Consider the following 25,763-nt stretch of genomic DNA (forward strand, 5'->3'; position numbering starts at 1 on the left):
CGGGTTTCTATCCGCTCAAATGGCCACACACCAGTGAAGGCTGGAGCCATCAGGCCCATCTCGAGGAAATCATTTAGGAAGAGGTTAATGTGGGGCTGGGACAACGGGGCCATTATGACTCACTGTGCTCTCTGGCTCAGCCGGCTGGGTTTCCGGGATTCGGGGCAATCACCAACACCCACTCCGAAGCTCGCGCTGGCCTCAGTGCGCCTGTCTCCTCAGCTGCCACCCAGCTCCCTCATCACTGGAAATGTCCATGGTAGGGGCCACGGGATCAAGAGGCCATAACTCTAGAATTTCAGAGCTAGAGGGACCCTGGGACCACCAACCCCCATCCCCACTGACACACAGGCCAAGTTCCAGGGAAGGGGCCTGGACCTGCCAGAAGTTTCCCCATGAACAGTCACATACTGACCACGCGTCGTTTGGGAGAGACCACAGGAAAGGCCCTGTCACGTGGCCCCCAACCTTTCCAAGCCACCTTGAGCCCACCCAAGGCCCACACTCCGCCCCTGCTGGTGAGGGCCCCACTGCCAGTCCCGCCTGCCACCAGCCCAGAGAGGCCATCCCTCGAGTGGTCACAGGGCCCTAGGGTGCCCTGTCCCTCTTCCCCCAGGAGCAACTGGGGCCCCTAGGTTCTCACTCAGAGCAGTCTGGTCTGGGTCAGGGCCCACATGAGCAAGAAAGTGAACTCTTTGGGGAAGAACTTGGCCCAAATGAGAGATTGAGCCCACCGGCCCACCCCACCCAAACTCCGCCCTCTGATACACACTGGCTTGGAGGCGGGTCTGTGTCATCTTAAAGACAAGTGCAGCCGTCCAGGAACCATCCTTCTGCCAATCCAGGTCTGGCTGGTAGCTCCGTCCCCGCAGGTGTGTGTGTGTGTGCAGGCACCGCCCCCCAGGAGGGCTGGCGCTGGCCATCTAGCAGAGCGCTCCCAGCCAGCCCGTGGCCAGGTCTGGCCTGCCTCCACCTGGGAGAGCCCAGTCGGGCTGTCCTAGGACACGCTGTTGTCGGCCCACAAGAGGAGTGTGGTTTTGGGGGAAGTGCCCCCTTGGACTGGTTACATCTGCTGTGGTGGGGCTTCCAGGGACAAATACCTCCCCCGGCCCTGGCTTGGGCCACTTCCCAAATCCCTAACAGGCCCTCAAACCCACATTTCCTCCTGCAGAGAAAGGTGAATTTCAGAAGTTCAAAACTTGATCCTGGTAAAAACTGAAGATGGGGGCGGTGGCAACCTGGCCTGGCCTGAGCCACAATGCCTTGGAGACCCTCTCCTGCCCTGCTGTCCCCAGCGAGGGGCACCACCTGTCTTTGGAGGTGACCTCACCCTGGGATGGCTGCAACTCCTGGGAGCCCCAGGTCCACCACAGGGCAGCTTAGGGATCGTCAGTGTCAGGACAGCCAGCATGGGACGGATGACAAGGCTGGCACCACAAGCGGTGTCCCCTCTGAGCAGGCTGACTTAAGAGTTGCCCAGACTCTCCCTAAAGCCTCCAGAGATGGGGAACCCATGACTGTCCGAGGCAGCTGAGGGCCTTCCCTGCCAATTCGGACTAGCAGGCCTGCCAGGTGCTGGTGGGGCCACGTGGGAGGATTGCAGAGGCCCCTGGGGGCCTCCAGAACGTCCTGGGCCAGCGGCCTCTTCCCCACCGACAGCTCATGGGACATGTCATCAATAGCAGGCCCCGCTGTCCTGGTGGCACTGGTGGGGGCAAGGAGCCAATGGACCACGGCGGAGCGCCTGCTGTGCCGGGTTAGTGCAGACCTCCCTGCTAACTACCACTTAACACAAGAACCTGAGGCTCAGAGAGGTTTTGTCACCATGTCAAGGTCACACAGCCAGTGGGGCACGGGCAGGGCTGGAGGCCTGACCTGGACTGCTGAGCGCTTCCCACCCGGCTGGGGAAGCAGCCCCCCCATTCTTGTGTTCATCAGGACGACACAGGCTGCCAAGGCCCAAGCGGAGCCTTCAGGCTCGGCTCCACCTGGAAGCCGCGAGGCTGGGAACCTCATTAGCAGAGTGGTACTGACAGCTCCTGGGAAGAGCTAACTGTCCCTCCTGGCCCCGGGGCAGGGCAGGTGTGTTGGAGGACGAAACCCTCCCCGGCTGGCTGGGCCCCAAGCAGCCGAACGTTGAAGGAACGTTGAAGGCCCAGACGACACCCAGACATATGGAAAACACTTGCCTGCCCAGAGGCAGAGGGAGGGGCCTCTGGAAACCCTCCTGAGCCAATGGGAAGGCAGGTGCCTACAGATCCCCATCTAGGAAGCCACGGGGCCAGCGGAAGAAGGGGGCGGTGTGCTTGGCTGGACTCCCTTCCCCAACACCCTGAAGGCTGCAGCGGTGATCCTGGCAGGGGTCCTCCCAAGTGGCCATTTCCATTCCCGCTTCATGGGCCCTGGGGTTGGGGGTGCTGATTAAGCCTCACTCAGAATGAGCCATTTGTGCGACAAGCTTAATAAAGTCCGTTTTAATTGTCAGATTCCCTTTGCCTTCGCCCACGCAGAGGAAGCCACCGGGCCAGTGGGGAGCAGAACACAGACCCCTGCAAAGCCAGTGCTTGTTCCTGGGTGAACCTGGCTCAGGTGGGCCCACGCCAGGGCTTCTGTCAGGTTTAGGGAAAACTCCGGGCTCATCCACCTGAGAGCAGCCCCTAAGCCGTGGCAGCTGGGAGAGCAGTCATGTAACACAAAGGACAAGCCCCAGCAAGGCCAGTGAAAAGCGGGGTGGCTTGGGGCTGCCTCCTCCCGGGAGCGCTGCCACCTCAGGGCTTCTTAGGACTCCCAGGCAGCGGCTCCTTCGCATGAAACCAGACGTGGTCCATTCTGCATGCGCGGGCCTGGCCCTGGGCGTCCCATGCTGGGCGGAGCCCCTCTAGGTGCAGACAGCAGAACGGGGGCAGAGCCCCTGGGCTCGGGGATGGATGTGATCCCCCCAGGGCTGAATCCCTTTTATTTATTTACCCAGGTCCCACAGTACAAACCCCCAGCCTGCCATCCCCCCAAAGTTGACTGAGCTCCTGATTCTTGCTCCCCAATCACGGCGTCGTTCTCTGCATGATTAGCTGCTGGTTCTCCAGGCACTGCTTCAGCTTGTCTTCCGTCAGTGTCAACCTCTGCTCCAGGATGGAGACTGTCTGCAAAATAACAGGTGGTCAGGCTCAGAGGGTGCAGGGGCCACCAGGCTGCCCTGGGGATCCCCCACTAGTCCTGCTCAGCCACCCCCACCCGCTGTCCAAATGCCAACTGTTGGCTCTTCCCACCCAGGGTCCTGCCGGGCCCTTCAGCTCTGGTGGCTGTTGGGCAGCTCTTGCCTTTATGTGCACCCCTCCTGGCTCCAGACAGTTGTTCTCTGATGTGAGGGGAAAGCGACCGTGAGGGGAAGGAGGGGAGGTCCCATGGGCCCCTGGTCACTCCTCAGGACAGCCGAGATCAGGAGCACCCGGCCCTCGTGGTCTGGCATGTAGACTGGAGTTCGGGAGCCAAACCACCTCCTCACTGGGGCCAGGCTCTGTCCATAAACTGGACACCATCAACCACCTTCATTCTGAAGGTGAGAAGACAGCACCCACAAATGAAGGCACTCCCCTGGATCCGGCCTTCACCTCAAGCTCTTCGCCCTCACACCTGGAGGGGTTTCCCAGGCTGGGAGCTGAGTCCCCTCTACCTTTCCGAGTGCAGTGAGGACCGTCGCAGGAACGTGCCATCTGGGGTTAGGCCCCAGCTCCCTGTCACTGAGCCCACTTTCTCCTCTGGAATGGGAAGGGTTAGCTCTGAGCTCACAGCAGTCCCGGGGACTCCGCAGGGTGCCCAGCTTGGTAGCCTGGCCCATGTCGGCTTCCGGAGGCTGAGCCCTTGCCCCCTGGCCTCTGTGCACACCCAGCATGATGGCTGGCCTGTGGAGCTGGCCGTCTGGGCTGCCGAATGTGCCAGGACCAGTCTCGCAGGCAAGGCTGCGAGATCCCACACCCCCGCTCTGTCTTTGGATGGAGTGTCGGCGAGGGGCGGTGGTGTTGGGGAGCTGTGTGCTCCCCGGAGATGGGCTGGCCCAGTGCCCTCAAGCACTCGCCCCATGGGCCTGCCCCACCGGTCACAGGCCCACCCCAGCCCTCACGCAGCCCTGACGCACACTGGCCATGACGGCTGTGCTCACCATTCGCTCCTCTCACAGAGGGCTGGTTGAGTGCCCGTGTGTGCCAGACCCACAGCGGGCACTGGACAAGTCCACTGTGAGCAGGCATCAGAAACGGGTCAGATAAGAAACAAAACTTTCTATTAATTTCCTCCATTTGTTTGTGGGCTTTCCCAAGAGGTTTCGCCGCCTCCCCTGAGGCTCCATGGAGGCTCTGGGCCTTGGTCCAGTGGAAAGTTTCCTTTCATACACTTAATGAAACACTGAAACATTCTGGGATGGAGTTTCCCGCTAAGGCGGCTATAAATTCTCAAAGCGTCCTGACTAATGTCAGCCGCTCATGGAGGCTGCTCCTTCCGGGGGCCGGCCTCTTCTGAGCTGGCCGGGGCTACACAGGCTCTGGGCCCCGGCTGCGGGACAGGGCCCGAGAAGCTGCCGCCCACGGAGAAGGAACTGCACCCTGAGAGGCAGAGCTGCGCTGACAGTCCCGCTCCCCCTGCGCCAGCCGCCCATGGCGGGGGTCTGTCTCGTAAAAGTGGTGGTGGAAATGGCCCTGGCTGGCCTAGCGCAGCATTCCTGGAAGTTTCCACCGGCTGCTGCTAAACTCACACTGAGCCAAGCTCCAAAGTCATTCTTCATCCAGACTTTTTCCGATGGCCACAGACTCCAGGCCACGGTGGGGGAGCCAGGCGGCTTTCCTCCTCTGGCCCCTCTCCGCCCCCTTTTTCAACTTTTCACAGGGACCGACCTTTCACAAATGGAGGCGGTGGGTGCTGGGCCAAGGTCAATACCAGGGGGGCCATGCATTTCACGAGGTCTCCACTTGGTTCCCTGGGGTACTTTGGCTTGGTAGAAATACGACCATTACATTTGTCAATATTAAGTTTCTCTAAACCAGCGGTTCTCAACCTTTCACAGGGGTCACCTAAGACCATCGGAAAACACATATTTTCGATGGTCTTAGGAACCGAGACACCGCTCCTCTATCCGTCTCCAGGCCCACATGCAGATACACCCACATACGAGTACCGGCGACCCCTGTGAAAGGGTCGTTCGACCCCCAAAGGGGTCGCGACCCACAGGTTGAGAACCGCTGCTCTAAACAGAAAAGCATCATCTATTTCCCCTCCAGCCCCCTGAATCGAGGGTGCAGAACCAGCAGTGGGCCTTTCCTTTGGGAGCTTTGAGGGGGTGCTTCGCAATGTGTCATAGACAAACAAGTTTTTAAAAAGTCCCCCACCCCTCCCCCCTGCTGCCTTCCGGCGGCTCCCCTTCCCCAGCCAAGCTTCTGGAAGAGTCGTGTCACCTGTTTTTGGTCCTCGCCTCTCTCCCTCCCTCCCCCCTCTGGCCTCAGCCTACTCTGCCAAGGTGCTGGGTGGTACCCCCATCCAGGGATTAAGCCCACCAGGCTCTTCCCAGTCCCATCTGACCCCCCCCCAGATCCGGGAGGAGGCGCTGGGGGAGGACAGCGCGCCAGCACGTCTGTAGGCTAACGCTGTCTGGGGTTCTCGGCTTCTCAGATTGTTCCCAGTAACCCCCTCCAATACAGCAGACCTTGTTTCATGGAAAGCAGCTCCCTCACAATAAAGTGAACCTCGAAATCCTGGGCTCTGACTTGGCCGTGTGTCTTCCCTCCACCAGGGAGGGGGTGTCCCCAGGGATGGGAAGGCGCAGGGCTGGCGGTGCCGAGGCCACCACAGTGCTACCCTGCTTCCCGGCCGCTGGGGTCTATGGGAGGCGGGAAGAGCACCCTGGAGAGGGGCGGGCGGACGGGCGGGCTGAGGGGGCATCCCCAGCAAGGACTGCTGCCCGGCCATGCCGTGTGGCCTTGTTCGTAGTGTGAGCTCGCCACACCAAGTGCTGGGCACACAGCAAGCCTCAGGTCTGGATGGCCTCGCCCTTCCCTCCTGCTGCCCGGGGCCATGCCAGGCAGGCTGCCCACTGCTCACCCACCTCGCGCACTGGGTCCGGCCCTGGGAACCCTCCACCTGCCACACGGGGTCCACACTAGGAGGGCGAGAGGGAGCACTGAACGGCCTGGCAAACACCTCCACAGTCTTTCTGAGTCCACACCGCCCACCCAGTCGGCTCACCTTCCTTTCGTTCAAGGGCAAATGAGAACTGACCTTCCCAGCAGCCCCTTGACCCCCACGGCCTCTCGGAAAGGCCCCAAGGAGCAGCAGGCTGGGCCTGGTGGCAGGTGCCACTGAGGGAACCGGCCCTGCCTGACCCCGGGCAAAGGGAAACTGGGGAAAGGGCTGAGGAGCAAAGGCCTAGCTCCCGGGACTCCTCCATCCCGGGGTCCGAACTATTCCACGGACTGGCCTCTCCAGTCTGTTCGCCTGGCGGAAACCGGGCTGCTTTCTCCCTTCTCCCCATGCCATCCAGGCAGCTCACTCCTCAGTCTCCTCCGTGCCCGGGGCGTGGAGCCCAGGCGGGAGGGAAACCACCCTTATGGTTCTTGACACTCCGCTCCAGGGGCTGCTCTCGGCAGCTGGTGTTCACGGGGCACTCGCAAGGTGCCACGCATGCTGCAGCGACCCTTAGGCTTGGAGCCTTATCACCCCCGTTTCAGAGAGAAAACCGGGGCACACACAGCTTCTACATGACAGGCCTGGCTTCCGCGTGTGGGCTAGGCTGTCCTGTCCCCACCGAGGCCTGGCCTGGCTGCTTTCCCCCGACTCGCCCTGACCATGCCGAGGGCTACTGGCCGTGCAACCCCTGGAGACCAGCTTGCCCCCCAGCGCCACGTCCAAACTCAAGCAGGAGAAACCTGTGCATCTCTGCTCTCACCTAGTGGCAGCCACCGTCTGTCCCGCCCAGCCCAACTGGCCTGGTGGCTCCGGATTAAATGAACAGAAGCAGTGGGAAGGGACATCCCCCAGGGTCACCAAGCAGCCCCTTCACACCACCAGGCCTCTCTCAGGGGCAGTTCCCCAGCCTCAGACAGTCCTGTCTCCATAAAGCAGAGACCCTTACCTGGCTAAACATTTAGGTTTGGAATGATCACAAGTCACAACTTTGAGCTATGAAAAGGCAATATTATAGGAACAAAAGGGACATACTGACAAGAACCTTTCACTGCTATGCAATGAGAAACCACTTTTCCACCTTAATTTTAGACGCTTTCTTTTACTGGGGTTGACAGCTTTAGTGATCAGCCCCACAACACACGGTGGAACTCGCCCAGGTCACTGCTGGGGCCTCACCCCTCAAAAGGCTGGGCTCGGCTTTAAACGAGGCACCTCCCTCCCTGAAGCAGACCCCACACCTGGACACTGTCACCACTCGCCTAACACTGTGCCTTCCGGGGTCACGGCCTTCACTTGCGAGCTGTGGGGTGGGGGGTGGGGGGTGGAGGCTTGTGAGGTGAGATCATAGGGGATCCAGAAGTTTCATCTTCAAAGTCACACCTGTCACAGGGTCACCTGGGGGCTTGTTTCTGAACCGCCTTCTGAGTTACCAGCCATTTCCAGGAAGTCACGGCCCTTCTCATGGGAAACTGCACCCTTGGAAATACCCTGCTTGCGGCTGGATGCATTCTGTTTTTTCTGTAGACCCAGGGCTGGCCCACTCAGCCAGCAGCCTTATCTGTAAATGCCACGCCCATTTGTTTACCATCATCTGGGGCAGCTTTCAGAGGCAGTGGCAGGTAGACTAGTTGTGACCGAGACTCATAACCACAAAGCCTAGAGTATTTATTTCCTGTTAAGGAAAAGCTTGCTGACCCTTGCTTGCCCTAAACTCCCTTCACTCACTCAAATCCTCACTGTGAGCACCTGCCCATTCTGGCCTGTGCCAGGCCCAGGGCGACAGTGGCGCAGACTTGGCCAGGCCTGCGAGGTGCACACAGGTTTGAGGAGGCATGTACTAAGCAGCTGCACAGGCCGGCGGGTGTGTGGGGAAGACCAGAGGGGTCTGGCCTGGTCAGAGCCCGATGGAACGAGCAGTGAGCAAAGGCTGAGATGCTCGCCAGGCCGGATAGGCGCTGGGCCAAAGGACCAGCGTGCAAAACGGCAGAGGTGGGGCGGAAGGTACAAGGCAGGACAGACCACAGGGGGTGCGTGCGCAGGAGCGAGGACAGAGCTCTGAGGAGGCAGGAGATGGGTGGTGCCCTGCAGCCTCAGAGGAATGGGAAGGTGCTGGGGCATGAAAAACCTCTGGCTGCAAAATGGGGATGGTCTGGGCAGTGGCCGTGGAAGGGTGAGATAGAGGCAAGAGAGAAAGAGGGGGGTGGTGGCGGCTTTGTCCGGAGGAGGGGGCTAGGGAGAAAAGTGGGCAGTCACAGGTACCCACGAGGCAGGAACCACCACCGCCTGGCGGTGAGTCAGATGGGGACCAGAGAGGAGGAGATGTTCCCTGAGGCCAACAGCCAGGACCAGAACGCGCCTGCGCAAGAGGCAGGGGACGGGCTCCGGACACGGCAGGCTGTGTGAGGCCCTTCTGAGAGGGTCAGTCAGGCCCTGGTTGGGAAGATGCCTGGACCAGCAGCAGGGTTGTTTCGCATTTTTGAGATCATCCTCACCCCTGAGGGCAGCCAGGGGGCCTGGGGAGAGGATGGGGGAGTGAATCCACAAGCCCCCAGACACTGGAGGTGAGCTGAGGACCCAGATGATGTCAGTGATGCCGCGGAGATCAACGGGGGGGGGGGCACTGCCCAGCCCGGGGACCCGACACGGGGGGTGATGGACGGAGGCATTGGGGACCAAAACCAAGAGCACAGGCCAGGGGTTTTCAGCATGACTCGCCCCGACCTCTCCAGGGAAAGACTCTCAGGAGAGGCTGCACGATGCGTCTTAGTGACATTGTGACCCATCTCCCATGGGGGCAACATTACGAGGGTGAGCTGCTTCTCACTCACAGTTCCGAACCTGTAAGATGTTTCTGGTAACACGCTGGCATAAGAGTAACCAAGTTTATTTTTAGTCCCCAAAGAACTTCAGTGATGCCCGAAGAGGCTGCACCAAATGCCAGTCTCCAGAGACACGGCGGCACCCAAGGCCCCAAATCCAGTGGGAAAGCACACGGTGCAGGGGGCATTCCAACAGACCCCCGCCCCGAAGCTCACGGTCCCAGGTGCCTCTTTTTTCTACCGGCACAGAGTTTCCAAGTGTCTGCCAAGGCCGGCTAGGGGCCTGGGGTGCTCTGGGACCTGGAACAGTTGAGCCCTGCTCCCACACTGTCCCCCACACCCACCCATGGTGCAATGGCCAGTTGGGGTGCCCTGTGTGGGACAGAGCCTGGGTGTGTGTATCTCCGCTGGCCTCCAAGGTGGCCGAGGGTGCGCCTCCACTCCTGCCGTGTGTGACTGGGGAATTGGGCATCTGTGGGCTTGCAGGGTGACTGCACAGCCGCCGTGATACCCTGTGGGCTCCACATAAGGCCAGGAAAGAGTTTGCACGGTGGAGGCGAGAGTTGGGTGCCCCGAGAGAAGGACCCCCACTTGGAAGTGGTGGCACAGGTCAGAGCGAGGGCAGGACCCAGTGGCCTCCTGGCGTGGTCCAGCCCCTTCACGCCCATCCTGTCCCATCCAGTTACGCCGAGGCACTCGCCCTGGGCTTGGCGGCCCTTTCCTTTGTCCCCCCTTTCTTCTTTGACTGCCTATTTCCCAGCACCCCATTTCCTCACAGCCCGACCTCTCCCGCTTCTTTCAGCCTCGCAGGACTCTCTCCGCAGCCCGCTTTCCCCTCGAGGTGGGCTTGTCCTGCGTTTTCTCTCAGCTCCTTCTCCCCAGTTCCCACTTCTGCTTCCCTTTTAGGCCTCTTTCTCATCCCCTTTTAACTTTGTGTTTGGGGAAAACGCAAGGAGAAAAGGAGTGGGGTGCAGGTCTGGCCCACAGGGACTGGCCTCCAGGTGAAGTCCCGGCCCATGGAGGTTCACCTGAAGGAGAGCTCCAACTCTGACAGGGGTTCTGGGGGCTTCTTGTGAGACACAGATCTCATTAATATTTTTCAAAGATTAAAAAAAAAAAGAAAAAACCCATGACATCAAATTTGTTTCTAGTGCTGGTAAATTAAAAAAAAATGCTCTTAAAATAAAATTCAAATGGTAAGTTAAAAAAAAAAAAGACAACACAAGACAGGCCAAAGGAAATGCATTCCAAGTACAAGATACAGCAGGTGCAAAGGCCCCGAGGCAGAGAAGAACATGGCACACTCTTAGAACTGTCAGGAGGCCAGAGTGGTTGGTCTGGACTGGTTGAGCAGGGAAGAGAGTGTGGTGGCCACAAGGAAGGTGGAAGAGGAGCCCCAGGACCATCACCCCAAACGGGACAGGAATGGGGAGGCCCCCATTCCCTGGCACTGCCTCGCCAGACTCGCAGGTCTGAGCAGGGATAGCCAGGGATGATGGTCCTCCTCCATGCCTGTGGCCACTTTTCAGAGTGCTGGCTCCAGAGAGAGCCCCGGGAGAAGAGACTGGGCCTGGGAACTGACCACGGCTACCTGGTCTCACAACAGGCAGTGAACGGGAGGCAGTGAACTGGCACTTGAGAACTCTGACCAGAGCGTAGCCTCCAGACCAGGTCCCTTCCAGCAGCTGTTCCTCCTCCCAGAGCCACTGCTGCCGCCACCTTTGCTGAAGGCTTCCTGCATGTACCCCACGTGCAAATGTAGCAGGATATCTGGACACCCACGGGGCGCTCCTAACATCACCCATCCCACACATCTGTCAGGTGCTCGCCAAGTGCAGCCAGAGACAGACTAACGGTGGAGGCAGAGAGCTTCTATCCAGCGCTCTGCATTCTCAAGAACTCTCGTCCCCTCATGCACTCTGCCTGGGCTGGGGGCACAGCGGCGAGGGGAACTAACTGCCCTCAATGGCAGCCTAGCAGTGAAGCCAGGAGGCCTGGGCGTCGGTGTCCCAGTGGGGCAAGGTGAGGAGTGGGATAAGAGGGCTGACACGGCCGGGGGCTGCGGCACGAGCAGAGGCTGCCGGGGCTGCGGCGCAGAAACTCAGGCAGAGGGGAGAAGTGCCGGGAGCGGGCAGTGGGGATGGTGAGCGCAGCAAGGGCTGATGGGGCTGCGAAAACAAACACCAGGGTCAGACTCGTGTCCAAGCTACCCCTGGCTGCCGTGTTGGGCTGGCCGGGCAGTCACATCAGGGCACCGCCTGAGGAGTCCCCTCACCAGACTCAGGCAGGCAACCCTGTCCCAGCTGGGTTCTCCCCGCCCCATGCCCCCGACAGACACAGTGCTGAAGGCTCCAGGCACTGCCCGCTGGGGCACTTGTGCCAGGCCGTGGGAAATATCCTGGGGCTGGCCATTGGCTCAACGCCCCCGTCTCAACTGTGCCACACAGAACGTCTAACTTTCCTTTGCTTTCATTGCAAGATGGAAAAATGTGGAATTAATCTCCCCTGCAGTATGGTTTTGACTTCACTCAGATTCTAACGATCTAAAACCCAGGCAACAAAAGGGGACCTCTTTGCTGTGGGGTCTGGTGAGCTGTCGAAGCAAAGTGTGGCTGCTGGGCCCAGCTCCTGCCCACTCTGCCCTGTCTCCTGCCAGCTCCAGCGCTGTCTCCTGCTCAGTGTGTGTGCGTGTGTACACGTGTAGGGCCAGTCCACTGCCACGTTAGGGGTGATTGGGGGCTGACGACAGGGGGTGCTGGTCTGAGCTCAGCCCTTCCCACACCCAAGGCTGTGCCTCTCAGCCCCAGCCTCTGCCCAGGCTGACGGTCTACAGCACGTGGTGCAGCTGCCTGCCCTTGAGCAGCCCGTTCCCATCCGCCAGTCTGAATGCTGGCACCACGAGGACAGGGGTTTTGTCTCTTCTTGCTCACCACTGTTCTCCCGCTCCTAAGCACAGCTCCTGGCACGGAAGGGTGCACACGGGGTGCCGGATGGACAACTGCCCAGCCCTGAGCACTGGGGGGTGCAGAGAGCCCCAGCCACCCAGGTCCCTAAGGGGGCCCTCCTGCTGGGTGAGGAACCTGGCAGCTTGAGGGGACAGCGACGGAGGGAGAGGAGTGCAGGCAGGCCGGCGGGGCCCTCACCAACTGGCCGGGGTTGGGAGGAGGCCTCTCGGCTTCAGCAGGAAGTGGGGGTGCACCAAGTGGGGCAGGAGTCCAGGAAGCAGCCGAGTTCCTCCCTTCCCACCTCAGGCCTGATCTGACGAGGACTGAAAGCTCCGAGGCCTCAGCTCACACGGGGAAGTCACGAGTGAGGGTCCCTGTCTTGTCACCGCCGCCGGCCGCCGTCTGACATGCAAACTTGCCCAGGGTCACACACAGCTGATGCACAGAACTTTCTAAACAAATTCCTCCCAATCTCTCTGGATTCAGCAACTGTCTTTTTAACCCCCCACCCCCACCCCCCAGTCTGCTGCTAACAATGCAAATCGAACTTTAGTCCCTTGAGCCTGCAGGTCCACGTTTCTGTTTCGCATTATCTCAGGGATGGATACAGGCTTTTCTGCCATTTCTGTACTCCCAGCCCCGCCTTCACTGAGGATCAGCTCTCTTCAGGGAGGACGAGAAACGGGAAACGCTTTTCTATTGCTGGATTAGCCACGGGACTCAGGAATCTTGGCCAATTTACCTTCCTCGTGGCTTTATAGCAACTCGTTTTCAATATGCTCATACACAGGCTTTTTCATATTACTACTTACCCCAAACGAGAAGCTATAAAGGGGGGGGCCACTCACCGCCACCCATAAAACCAGATGCTCCTGAGGCCGGGCGAAGGGTGGGAGGGCGCTCCCCACACCAGGAGGGAGACGGGAGGTGCACAGTCCCCGCTGACACTGGCCTGTGTTCAAGCTTCTCTCTTTGCCAGCCATGGGCAGGCCACCAGGGAGGCCAAGTGCCCCACAGTGACAGGCCCCACGGCGCAGGCCGCCAGTCACTGCTCAGCCACAGACTCTGCTGTGCTCTGACTCCAGGGTGAGTCCAAGTGGGGCTCGGCGTGGGGCGGGGACCTTGGCCTCGGCCGCCTTCCGCATCCCACTTCTTCAGAGGCTGACTTGTCCAATAAGCCACACAGAGTAGTCAATCTACCAAAACCCAATAACACACAATCGTCCCAAGTCCGAGAGACGGATTGGTAGCTCACTGGAGGCCCGGAAAACCTCAGTACAGCCTGGCAAGTCGGGCTGTAGCCCCGCTGACGGGACCCCCTCAGGGACGAAGGTAGGCTCACGGGCTCCCCTGCCGGGCGCGTACCTGCTGATCATGGTGGGGAACCGGGCCTCTCACCTTGGCCAGTTTTCTGGACTCCCAGCTGGGCCCAGACCGCTCCCCCAAATGCCATGTCCTGCTGAGTTCAAAGCTGCTTTCTGCTTTTCCTGCTCCATCCAGCATGGCTGTGGGTACAGCGAGGATCTGCACCAACATCCAGGCCTAGACAGGGCCCTCTCCTGAGTGGGCAGAGGGAAGGGCGGCCCGACTGTAACAGCCCCGGCCCCCCACTGGCAGCGCTCCATCTGGGAGAGAGCCAAGTGGCTAGCCCCAGGGTCAGCTGCGACGGCTAACCTCAGAGCCATGCAGGCCTGTTCAGGGCTGCGTGTCACAGCCACGACACTCACAACACCTCGTCTCGTGGCCTGGGCTTGACCCTCCCCGGAGGGCCCTTGGGTCCCCAGAAGAGCAAGAGCGAATCACCTGGAGCCCCCTTCTCCCTCTCTCAGAGCCGGCCCAGCGTCAGTCTGAGGAGGCGCCCTCTTCCCCTCCCCAGCGCCAGGCTTGCTGGGGCCTCACAGGAGAAATCTCATACCACCGTGACCATTCCCCGGCCCCAGAGGTAACCGCAGCCATCCTGAGCCCATCTGGCGGGCGGGGGCCTGCAATCTGCAGCCTCTAGGGGAGGGGGTGCTTTCTGCTACAACTGCAGATTGGATGAAAGATGGAGCTGCTGCCATCCAGCCCCTCCCACAGCAACAAACACGAGCTCGCCTGTCAGAAGGGCTGCCTGCAGCCCCGGCCTTGACCTGGTACCAGGGAAGATGCAGCCTGCCCTGTGCCTCTGCATTTGCAAAGCCAGAGGAGCCCACGGATAAACCGCCATAAAGAGCCACAGGGCTGGGCAGGGCCAGGGCTGCAGTCAGGCCCCAGGTGTGCCTCTGGTCCAGACCAGAGCGCGTTGAGTCCCTTATCCCCCAGGAAGCAGCCTCTTAACAGAGGACAAACAAGTCCCTTGTCTCCATACCCGACAGCAGGGGCTCAGGCTGTTCCGAACTCGACCTTGGTCCAAGGGCAGCCTTAAACGTCCACAAGGAGAGCATGGCCGCCTTTGTGGAAGGCAGCCACCAGCCACCCCTATGACACTGCCTGTGCGCGCGTAACGTCAGAGGGCTGCATACGCCCTACAAACGGGGGTCACGGGGGGGGGCAAGCAGGTGACTCACTCTACCTTCCCAACACATCTGGTCTGGGCACACCTGGGAGGACTGGCCCCCAGGGAAAATGGCGTAACTGCTTTAAAATCTGGAGTCTGTTTCCACAAACAACAGCTGGTCTGCCCAGGAAAGAGAGACACCAAGAGCCCTGAGGCTTACCAGGCAGCTCGGCCCACGCCAGGGCGGCCCAGGGTTCCCACCTTCTCCACCAGCGGGCATCTAGACGCCACCCTAAGCAGCCCATCAAATAGGGAACTGTCAGGACCATGGTGCGGCGCGGGGGTCCGGCTGTCTTGAAGCAAATGGGCCATTCTCCCCAACTCCCCAAAGCAAACAGGCAAATAGCGATGTTGAGTTAGGTCAGCACAGTGACAACAACCTGGACAATTTAACAAACCCAGACGCCAAGGCCCAAACTGGCAGGGCTGGGTGGGCCTGCCCCGCCTGCTTCCCACGGTCCTGTTCAGGAGCCCAGTGCCCCGTAGTGAGTCCCAGGAACCTGAATGTGACATCACGGCATCGCTGTGCAGCCTGAGGCACGGGTGCCATAAAACAACATGGCTGGAGCTGGAATTTCATGGCTCAGTATTTTTAAAAAGCAGCAAGATGTGAATGAAACTGGAGTCAAAAATAACTTTGCTGTGGGCTTCTGAGGCAAAACCACCAAGCTACTTGTGGGCCCGGGCCCCTCGCTGCAGCCTCCCCAGCTCCTGGGTCCTGTCCGGGACTCCGTGCCCCACACCCCTCGACCCTGAGGAAGACCCAGGGCTTCCAGACATCACCTGAACCCATCACTCAGGGGTCTTGAAGGAAGTGGAGGCAGCCAGTGTGGGAGGTGAGCTCATGCAGGAATGCTGGCTGTGGAAAACAGCCTCTCCTTGCTCAGCCCCAGTAGCTCTTGGGAATTCCCAGGACGGGTTCAGAGGCGCAAAATGTCTCCTCAAGACAAACCTAAATTCCATCGTTAGGAAATACATTTTCCCCAATGACCATTATGATAACTCCACTCAAAGAACAGCTGTCACAAGAAGTATACACCTTTGAAGAGATTCAGTCTTGGCCCCTGATGCCTGGGTCCAGGTTCAAGGCTCCCATCTAATGGGCCCCACGACCCATCTCCAATTTTCAACAACCCCCCGTGCGCCCCAGTCTCCCTCACTCCTGGGCCCAGGGAAAGACCTCTTCTTTGTCTCCTTCTCATCCTATCGCCTAGCCAGAACACTAGTCTCACTGGCAACTCAAAAGCATTCCTGGGACTTGAGTCCAGCAGTTACAGGCCTGTGGAATACCCACTCCTGCCAGTACGGCAGGGTCACCTGGCCACACTGCCCCTTGGAAAACATTGACAAAACAGCCGGCACCAGTCTAGCACATCCGGTTATCCAGGTAGGCTAGTGGGTCCTCACTGCAGGGGAGGAAAGCTCTGGGGGGCAGTGTCACCTGCCCAAGCTCGCCCAGGTGATGAATGGTGGACTTGGCCCTCAAATCCAGACAGGTGTGCCCAGGCGCTCTCTCCAGAGGGGGAGGGCAGATGGCTCACTGGGCTAAGTAGGGCAGCCTGAAACCCAGGGGGGCCTCTGCTTCCCACAGCTGCTAAGCACACATAAGGCCAGAAGAATCCGGGCGGCTCAGAACATGGTGTCTGGCTAGGATCAGGGCTCTAAGGAACTCAGTGGAGGAATGAGTGGAGCCCCAAAGCAACCTCACAGGGTAACGTTAAGGAGGGGTCTCTCCCACACAAAGAAGGGCCAGGGCAAGGGGGTGTGCTCTCTGGCCAGCGACCTCAGGGGCCTGGTCTGCTGGCTCTGTGATCACAGAGCTGTGAGCAAGATCTTCTGGCCTTAACTTTCAGGAAGGTCAGGTTTGGTCTGCAGATCAACTTCTCGATGAAGCCACCCCCCAACTACACCAAAACTGTTTAGCAAGGGGAGCTGCGGAAGGTCTGACCTGTGCTGGGCCGAGCTCAGGACTGCCTGGCATCCTGGAGAAGCCCAGACTGAGTGGCGCCCAGGACTGGTCCCGCACAGCAGCCATTACAGACGCGCTACCTGCACATGGCATGATGCTAGCTGCTGGGCACCAGCAGGAGGGTAACACGGGGCTCTGCGGTGCAACCTTTGGGAAACTGCAGGCCTCAGACAAACATCAGCAGGAGGAAACTTACGAAGAGGACGTGATCCCCACACTCTGAGGACTTTCCATCTGAAATAGCACCTGACAGGCCACACAGCCCAAGAGTGCGCCTGCTGGGGGACGGGTTAGTCTATTTCCCCGAAAAAAATACACTTTTGAAAACTAACGTATGTACTTTATAAAAAAGGTATTCCCCTGAAAATAAAACAGCACAACCCCAATCCAGGAGTTAAAAGGGCTGGGTTTCAGATGCTGCACACACCCCAAGGGCAGTGTGACTTCCCTGGGGTCTGAGAGGACGCTGGGCCGGGCTAGAGGAAGCTGCCTCACTCACTTGCTTGGGGTGCCAGGAGCCTCGCAGGGGCCAGCTGCGGTCCTGCCTGTCTAATTAACCGCTTTGCCCCTCCTGCAGTGAAACCTGGCTCCAAGCTGATCCCAAGCCAGGGCAGCTGCAGAAGTCACATCCTGGGGTAGGACCATGAGAGCTCTGCCCCCTGCCCAGGTCCCAGCCTCTCTGTGTCCCCATCTCCGCTCCACCCCAGACACTCAGCATGTCAGGCCCCAACTCTGCCCTGCTCAGTGGCCCCATGAGAAGCGCAAACTCCTGTGCTGCTGCTGTTACCGCGCCCCCCAACAGGACCCATGGCCTTCTCCACCTGGCCCGCTGGACTTCCGCCTGGTGTGCTATCCCAGCTGTCTCGGCAGTCCCGATGCCTGCCCCTCCTTGGACGCCTGGCTCTGCCATCAGCAGAACCAGTCCTGGGACGTTCCCAAGAGTGGGAGAGCCCCATACACAGAAAGGGCTCACCAAATATGTGTGCATGGAGGGAACCCGCCACCCTTGTTGCGAGGGCTGAGGACTGGCTCTCCTGGGCAGGGAGGCAGTGGGGAGCCGGTGGAGGCATTTCTGGTGCCATCGTGAAGACCCTCCTCCACATCGTGAAGGCCTGAATAATGACAGGGCCTTGCTGGGCACCATCCAACGGGCTTCACATAGGCTGGCACTTCTAATCTTCACAAGAGCCCCGTGAAGCGGGTGCTAGTAATCGCTCTGTGTTCCAGATTTGGAAACTGAGGCACAGAGGTTAAGTGCTTTGCCCAAGGTCATTGAGCTAGGACGTGGGAAAGCCGGATATGCACCCAAACAAGCTCTGAGCCGAATCTCTCCAGGGGCTCGCACAGCTGCCTGACCTCCAAGCCTTTGCTTTGCCCAGAGGTGCCCCGGAACAGGACTGAGACTGGGGCCCTGGTCTTCAGACTGGTGCCACACGGGCCACACACATCCAGAGAGGAGGACTCGATTACGGGGCCACACTCAGCCTGTTGAGCAGCAGGGCAGGCTCTGAGGACCATGAGCCCCTGACACACACGTGGTGCCTCGCTCACGTCCCCCAGGGGCCTGAGGCTCTGTGCCGCACTCAGTAAGCATCCCGGCCACTGCCCACTGCAGCCCCCATGGCTCTTCCCTGAAAAAGTGCTCTCTAGGAAGGAGGCCCCAGGAAGGCAGAGGCCACTTTGCAGTCAACGTCCTTGTGGGGGAGGGAAGGGGCGGTGAGAGGGGAGGACAGCATGCTTCAGACGGGTGACTTTGAAGGAGGAGTCAGTGCTGGGGTGGCTGAGACACCCCACCCCTCCAGAGCACAGGGGCACGTCAGGGTAGTGAGGAGCACCCACAGAGGGGACGGCATCCGAAGCCGACAGCCACAGACCAAGGAGGCTCAGAGCCCGGCCGAGCTCCCCACACAGGAGAAGGACTGTGGTGGGCGCCCAGCTCGAGGCCTCAGGGGAGCTTCCAGAGAGGGGGCTGCCCTCAGCCAGGCTGGTCCCAATGGGGAGGGGGGGCCTCCAACCCGAGTGGGGACAGCTCTGGCTCCGGCTGAAACACCCCAGCTAGAGCTCCAACTCCAGGAGGCGATGGGCCTGGAAAATGGCGGGCGACCAAGCCTGAGGGGAGCACGAGGGTCAGCGCAGACGCACAGCCCATGTTCCGCAAACGGCTGCACTCGAAGGCCTCCCTGGGGGCTTCGTCTGTGGAACCCAGGCTTCCCCAGGACCCAAGGAGCCCACTGCACTTTGGCATTCAGGAACGCACACTTCTGGGCACAGCAGGTGGCTGGCGACGGGCTGGGCCTCAGGTGGGGGGAGTGCCGCGTGGGTCTGCAAAGGGTGCCGCCGAGACATCCGGCCACAGGAGGGCCTTCCCGTATTCTCTGTGACGCCAATTTCTTACAAAGTCACTATCATGCTCCTAACCGCTAACACATAACAAGCCCTCCACGTGTACCCTGAAAACACTGACACGAAATGCTTTTAGAGTTATACGCCTCTGGATCCAATGACGCTATTTTTAACCATCTTCTCAGACTTCATTTCCAATTTTATCCTATAAAGTTCTAATTGATTCCAACCCCCCTCCAATCTCCCACTTGATGAGGAGGTGAAAGCATGGGCGGGTGTGGCAGCTTCTGCTGGGTGTGAGGTAGGGGACTGTTTGAAGTCTTCGCATGCTCCTCGCAGCTCTCTCAGCACACGCCTTCTTCTCCAGGGTCAGCGGCTTTCGGGAATGTCTGCACTATGTGCCCACAGTCCCATCATCCCTGTCACCAATGCCAGCCCTTTCCCTTCAGATGTCCTCCCCTCAGTGGGTGCCAGGTGTGCAGTCCCAGCTGGGATGCTGTGATGCGCGTGGACCGCATGACACGAGGTGGAGGGGCTTTCCTCACCGAGCCCCAGGCCCATGACGCCACACTATTGCAGCTCCATTTCTGTCAGACGCCGGGGTCCTTTGCGTACCTCCTGCACTCTCACTCTACCCGAGCTGGCCCAGGAGAGGGGGGTCTGCACCCGGCACCAAGGACGGAAGGGGCCTAAGGGACTTTAAATCCCGCCTCGTCCCAACTTTATGACCCACGCCAGCCACGCTGGGCTTTGCCTGTGGCCTGGATGTGCCCAGGGCCTCCTCCAGACCTGCAGGCAGGTCACTCCCTCTGCCAGGACCACTCTCCCACCCCAGGAGATGCCCCCGCTGAGATGCCTGCAGTGCTGGCCACCACCTGTCGTCAGGGCATTTTGCTCTTACTGACACTGCTGCGCCCCGAGTCTGCAGTATGAACACGCATGCTCCACAGGGGGGCCCACGTCTGTCTCAGGAGGGTAGTCAGCGCCCCAGCTCCCGGGGCCACGCAAAGGTTCACCTCCTTTAATCCCACCACGAATGTGGGAGGAGCCCACGACCAGCACACCTCACAGGTAAACATGCCAGAGTTTGGAGATCCCAGGGCATGTCTCCACGTCACTCAGAGGACAAGCAGTGACAGCTCGAGCCCAGAGCCTGCACTCCCGGATGCCTGGGCTCCCGTCCCTGGGGTGCCCCCAGTAAAGAGTGGGATGAACCACCAGTGTTTCTTTCAAAGCTCTGTTGTGGCCCAGGCCAGCCCTGTGTGGGCACACCCCGGCAGGATCCAGAGCTGGTGATTCTGGGGTCCAGTGGCTTGGCCAAGGCTCGGATGGCCCTGCAAGCCAGGATGCCATTTCGCTAACTTGGACTGAAAAATGGGTCCATTATAATTGTTTTTAAAAACAGCACCTGCTGGCCAACCTCCGATGGCCCGAATGGCAGGCCAAATGCAGACGATGGCGAACTCGCATCACGCCTACCTGGGTGAGGACATCCAGCTGGCCCACGATGTGCTCCAGCGTGCTGGTCAGCGTCTGGGGCACGCTGACGGGCTCCTGGGGCCGGCTCCGCACTGACTCCGGACTCCTGCCTCTGCCTGCTGGGACGGGGAAATCCACCTCTGGCTAAAGACAATGAAAGGAAAGGCAGCCCTGTCTTAATTGAGTGCTCGAGGAAACCCTGACAGAGGAACAGCCCCGTCATAGAAGCAAGTGGAAAACCACCAGCCAATGTGAGAAAACAAGCTCCAAATGCTGGTGAGCAACAGCCGCGTGCCAGGACGCCACAGCCGGGCCGCACACCCGCCCCCAGGCCTTCCTTTCTGAGCAGAGGCCATGAGGAAGGTGCAGGTGGCCAGAGGGGCCCCGGGCTGCCTCAGACAAGACTCCAGGAACGCGAGGGGCTTGGTGTTTCGCCCAAGATCCCCAGGCCCCAAATACAGAAACCACTCCCCCAGTCCCACCACCACCGAGAACAAGTGATTTCCTAAGGGGGTTCATCCAGTCCACTGTCCCCCAAAAGTCGGGCGCTGTTCTGTGCACAGACAAAGGCTTCTTTCTCCCTACCTCAGGCGTCCCAGCACTCCTGAGGACACAGCCGGCAGATGCCCAGCTTTGATCTGGGAGCCTGCAATTCCTGGGGACTTGTTCCCCGTGGGAATGCCGTGCTCGGCAAGGCTCACACTCCTGGCCGGCCCCAAAGCCCTAGCAGCCCATCAGTGAAGCCGCACTGGGCTCAGGGTTTTAAACCACAAACTCACGGACATTCCAAACGTTACCATGTCACTCCCCAGCTTCACCAGTCCTTCAGGGCTCTCCACCGCCTTCGAGAGAAAACTCAAGCCCCCTGACAAGGCACCCTGCTCTGGGCCTGCCCCTTTCCACAGCTCCCCGTGGCCCTCTGCGCTGGGCAGGCCCTCATCCACGCCTCATTCCGCCTGCCCCGAGCAGCCTGTCCTCCACATACTTGGCAACCCCAGTCAGAAGCTCCTCTCTGCTCCCGCCGCCTGGACCTGCGCCATCCCTGCCCCGTTCCTCCCGCCACTGCGTCTCAGGGCCAGGACACCTGAGCCGCCCGTCTGTGTGTCTGTGTGCCTGTCCCAGTGTCCTGCCCACACTCATCACCCCTCGCCCCTGTAAATCTGGGACTCACTGGGCTCAGAGCTTGCTGACCACAGAGCTGAGGCAACTGCACGTTTTCCTTTATTAGGAAACGTTCTGATTGCACAGATAACAAACTCTCAGGTGCACATTGATCTGAACTTGGAAAAACGCAGGCCCTGGTAAGTAAAGAGAACTTGAACGTGAGACCCAGCCAGAGGGTATTCTTGAAAACAGAGTAGCACCATTCCCACATGGCCACCATCGGCACATCTGCTATGGCGCTGTGGCCACTGGGGAAGGCCTCAGCCCACCAGAGCTGGGCTCCTCTCGTCCTCCAGGAACCAGTGCAGTTCAGATCTCAATGCCAGGTGTCCATCCCAAAATGAGGCATTTCAGAAGCCTCGATCAGCCTTCACCTCACTGCGGTGGCCCTCGGACCCAGGAGGTCCTCTCGGAGACAGCTGAGTGCAGTGGGGAAAGCAGCAACTTGGCTGATATTCGAGCTCCACCACTGACTGGCTAAGGGGCCCTGGGCAAGAAAGGGGCTCAACCTCTCCGGGCTTCAACTTTGTCATCTGTAAAATCGGGGTGATGACTGAGCCTGCTCTTCAAAGGGCTGTGAGAAGCGCTTCTCTGAAATCACTCAGACATGGTCACAGCCCTGTGCCCACTGCTCCAGAGGACCCCAATTCCAGACATGCGTGCTCTTCCTCTGCACACCGAGTCCCCACGGCTCCCTGAGGAAGGGCCCCGAGGAAGGAGGGGGCCGAGCAGCCCAGCACCCGACAGCGCGCGTCCTCCAGAAGTGGTCCGACAGGTGCCGCCCGCTGCCTGGGAGCGGGCAATGAAAGTCTATTTCTTTAGAACAGCCCCGCAACTGACAGCGCCGAGCTGAGCCTCTGAAGCAGTGACAACGGGAGTGGCGGGGAGGTGGGTGGACGCTGAGGATGGCAGCCACGTGCCCGAGCCAGAAAAGTGGCCTTGGGAAGAGAAGGCCGCAGAACCGCCAGGCTTCCCCATATAGTCCAAGCTTCCACGGGCTGTGTCCATTTCACAATAAAGGAAGCTGAGGATCAGCCGAGGCGTGACTGTGGGGAGGCGCCCGGCCTCGAGCCTCACGCTCAAGTCCAGGTCCTGCTGCTGGGCCGTTCTCCGGCCGCGCCGTTTGGTCCCCGTCTTCCTTCACCACCAGGATGAGGCCCTCGTCAGCTTCCCTGTCCACTCCCATCAGCAGCCATTACCACACTCCACACACTGCGAGCCCAGCACAGAGAGAGGATATTCGCTGCTGTTTACCTGTCACCTAGGTGCCAGCGTTTTACAGGTCACTTCGTTGAAGCCTTACAATGGCCCTTCACAGCCGGTATTCTTAACCGTATTTTTCAGATGGGGAAGCAGCTCAGCGAGGTTAAATAACTTGTTCTAAGTTGCCCAGGAAATGACAGAGCTGGGATCTGAACCCAAAGTACAGGCAGGTACACCCTCTTACACCCCCATGGGGGCCCCCAGCCCCTGGTCTAACACTTTCTACGTCATTCCCCCATCCCACCTGCCCTGGGATGCCTGTCTGGCCCGGAGCGGAACACAGAGCAGGCCCTCCCCGAACACTCAACACCCCCAAGACCAAGGGCAGCAGCCCCGCCCCACGGTGTCGCAGCCACTCACCTGCATCCAGCACTCTGGGGACGTGGCGTTTCCCCGAGAGCTGGGCAGGCAAGCAACAAAACAGAGAGATGCCGGACAAGAGCGGGAAGAGACACATGGCCGGGGCTGAGTAGTGACAGCAGCGGGATAAGCGGAGCAGCGTAAGGGGAGAACCGTGTGAGCGTTCTGTCTGTCCAATATTCAAGGGTGCTGGGGGCCCTGCCTGTGGCTCTCAGTGAGGCTCATCACGAGTAAAATCACATTAATCTACTCTCACACCCATGGAGCTGCACCGTTTCTGCCAAATATAAACAGCTTAAACATCAGAAGAGAGAGAAAGGTGAAAGTCAAAATAGATGAACCTGGGATCTTAGGTGTCCCCTCTCGCCCTGGCCCCATGTGGGTCCTGGGCTCTCACAGTAGTTTAGTTTCTGCTTGCCTCAGTTCTGTTGCTGCCAGCCTGTCATGTGCCACCAGGAGCTCAGCACTTCACACACAGCAGGAATTGCCTAAGTATCTATGGTTGATCTCAGCCACTCAAACACATGGGTAGCCAACCCATGCATTTTCATTAAAAAAGACAAAACAAAAAGGCTTGCAGGTCTTCCTGTGATAAGTTAACTTCTAGACTGGTCTCTGAATGGACCGGTCTCACTTTTTCATCATCAAGATGCAGGTATGGATGAGGTGGTTCCTTCTACCTCAGGTACAGAAAGCTGGGGAAAGCATTACTCCCATCCTCACAGGGAAAAGACGACAACCTAAAAGAATCATAACTTTTCTTAAATCAGAGAGCTGAGGTCACAGAGTAAACAACTAGCCTGGAACTTAAGGAAAGACAGACTCTTCTTCCAAGGAAAACAGGAAGTGAGTACAGCTCACCTTTGGCAAAGCACAGGAAGAAGGGATGGCGAGTGCTTTCCAAGTGGATATAGAACAAGTGAGTATGTACCTCAGGAAGAACTGAGTCATAAGTTTTAACAAATTGCTAGAGGCTGAAGGTGGAGGGTGAGAGTGAAGGACCCCTGGGAGCCACAGACACAAGGGGTGTTGACACCCACTCACAGGTTCTCCTCCACAAACGTCCACTGGGCTTTCATGAGAAAGACTGGGGGCAGGGCATGGATGGCAGCAAACCACCCTTGAGGTGCGCAGGCCTGGAAGAGGGGAGTCGACTCAGAAAAGGCATGAAAGCTGCCAGCACCTTCTCCCTCACAGCAAAAATCATAAGTTTTGGGGGAAGAGCAAAGAAAGATAAAACCCCTCTGGCCTTAGTGGAGAGGCAGGAAACCATCCTGAGCTGAGATCACTGAGGTGTCCTGCGGCTGGGGAAGGGGCAAGACTCCTGAAACTCAGAGTCATAGGGCCTAAGATGAACCTGGGCCAGGGCAACAAAGGGTCCCCCCAACACAGCTAGCAAGTAGCCTGTAGCTGAGGGAGGGGCGGGAACATGGAGACGGACACCCTCTGAGGGGCAGGCCCCTAGGGAGGCTGGAAGCTGGGGGTGGCACAGGAACACTGAGAAAACCCTCCAACAGCCAGACCTCACTTTAAGTACACAGGAACACTAAACTAAGCGCAACTCCTGATAAACTCAGCGCAATCTCCACTGTCTGAACGGCAGTGTCTGGCATTCAATAAAAAATTATGAGGGCTGGCCGAGTGGCGCGTTGGTTAAGAGCTGGCTTGGGACGCCAGAGGGCCCCGGTTCGGATCCCACATATGAGGGCCAGTGACACTGCCCTCCTCAGGTAAGATGCTGAACAACAGCTCAACCTGGAGCTGGGCTGCCGTGAGTCGCTGGCGACGGCGTGGGCTGCAGTCCCCTGCTGCAGTGGGTTGCCATGGGCTACCGTGTGTGGCCGGCAGCCAGCATGAACGGCCAGCAGCCTCCACAACTAGACTGAAGAACAAAAAAACCCCAGCAACTTGTCTGTTCCCCTTCCCCCAATTCCCCAATAAAATTAAAAAAAAAAATCTAAAAAAAAAAAAAATTATGAGACACACAAAAAGGCAAGGAAAAAACCCACTGTTGAGAGGCAAAGCAATCAGCAGAATCAGATTCAGATGACTTAGACAGTGGCACTGTCAGAAGAGAGTTTAAAATAACCATGATTAATATGTCAAAGGTTCTACCAGAAAATGTGGACAGCACACATAAACAGGTGGGGAACTTCGGCAGAGAGGTAGAAATGATTAAGAAGGAGTCAATGGGAACGTTAGACATAAGAAGCACAGGGGCAGAGATGAAGAGTAGCTTTGCTGGGCTTAGCTCAGTGGAGGAAAGGATTCAGTGACCTTAAAGATAGATTAATTCCTCAAATTGAAGCATAAATTGGGAAAAGAACAGAACAGAGTGTCCATAAGCTGTGGGATGATGTCAGATTGTCTAACACATGTATGCCTGGAATCCCAGAAGGAGAAAAGTTTACTGTTAATAAATTCTCTCAGCTTTTGTTTGTCTGAAAAAGTCTTTTATTTCTCCATTTTTAAAAGATATTTTTGCTGAGTATAGAATTCTGGGTTGACAGTTTTTTTTTCTCTGAATACTTTGAAGATGTAACTTCAGTGTTTTCTGGCTTGTGTAGTTTCATATGAGAATAATTCTGTAATTCCTACCTTTGATCCCCATATATAATGTGTCTCCCTTCTCTATCTTCAAGATTTTCTCTTAATCTTTGGTTTATGAAGGCTTAAATATAATTTGTATGGGCTTTTGTTTTGTTTTTGTTTCTCTT

At 58.5% G+C, this 25,763-nt stretch overlaps 1 protein-coding gene across 4 annotated transcripts in view; it reads right to left on the reverse strand.

The window, feature by feature from the left end:
- Nucleotides 1–2,458: 2,458 nt before the first annotated feature.
- Nucleotides 2,459–25,763, reverse strand: part of POC1A (POC1 centriolar protein A) — an 87,331-nt gene continuing 64,026 nt past the window's right edge. For 3 of the 4 annotated variants that reach the window (XM_019631332.1, XM_019631331.1, XM_019631330.1), the window contains exons 10-11: nt 20,260–20,403; nt 2,459–3,140 (exon numbers count right to left, since the gene is read on the reverse strand). In XM_019631332.1, coding sequence (XP_019486877.1) covers nt 3,042–3,140; nt 20,260–20,403 — 243 coding nt within the window. In that variant the 3' untranslated portion in view covers nt 2,459–3,041. The remainder of the gene's footprint in view (nt 3,141–20,259; nt 20,404–25,763) is intronic. The other variant, XM_019631333.1, reaches the window with a different exon arrangement.

Source organism: Hipposideros armiger, unplaced genomic scaffold (assembly GCF_001890085.2).
Source record: "Hipposideros armiger isolate ML-2016 unplaced genomic scaffold, ASM189008v1 scaffold_990, whole genome shotgun sequence".
Classification (NCBI taxonomy): Eukaryota; Metazoa; Chordata; class Mammalia; order Chiroptera; family Hipposideridae; genus Hipposideros; species Hipposideros armiger.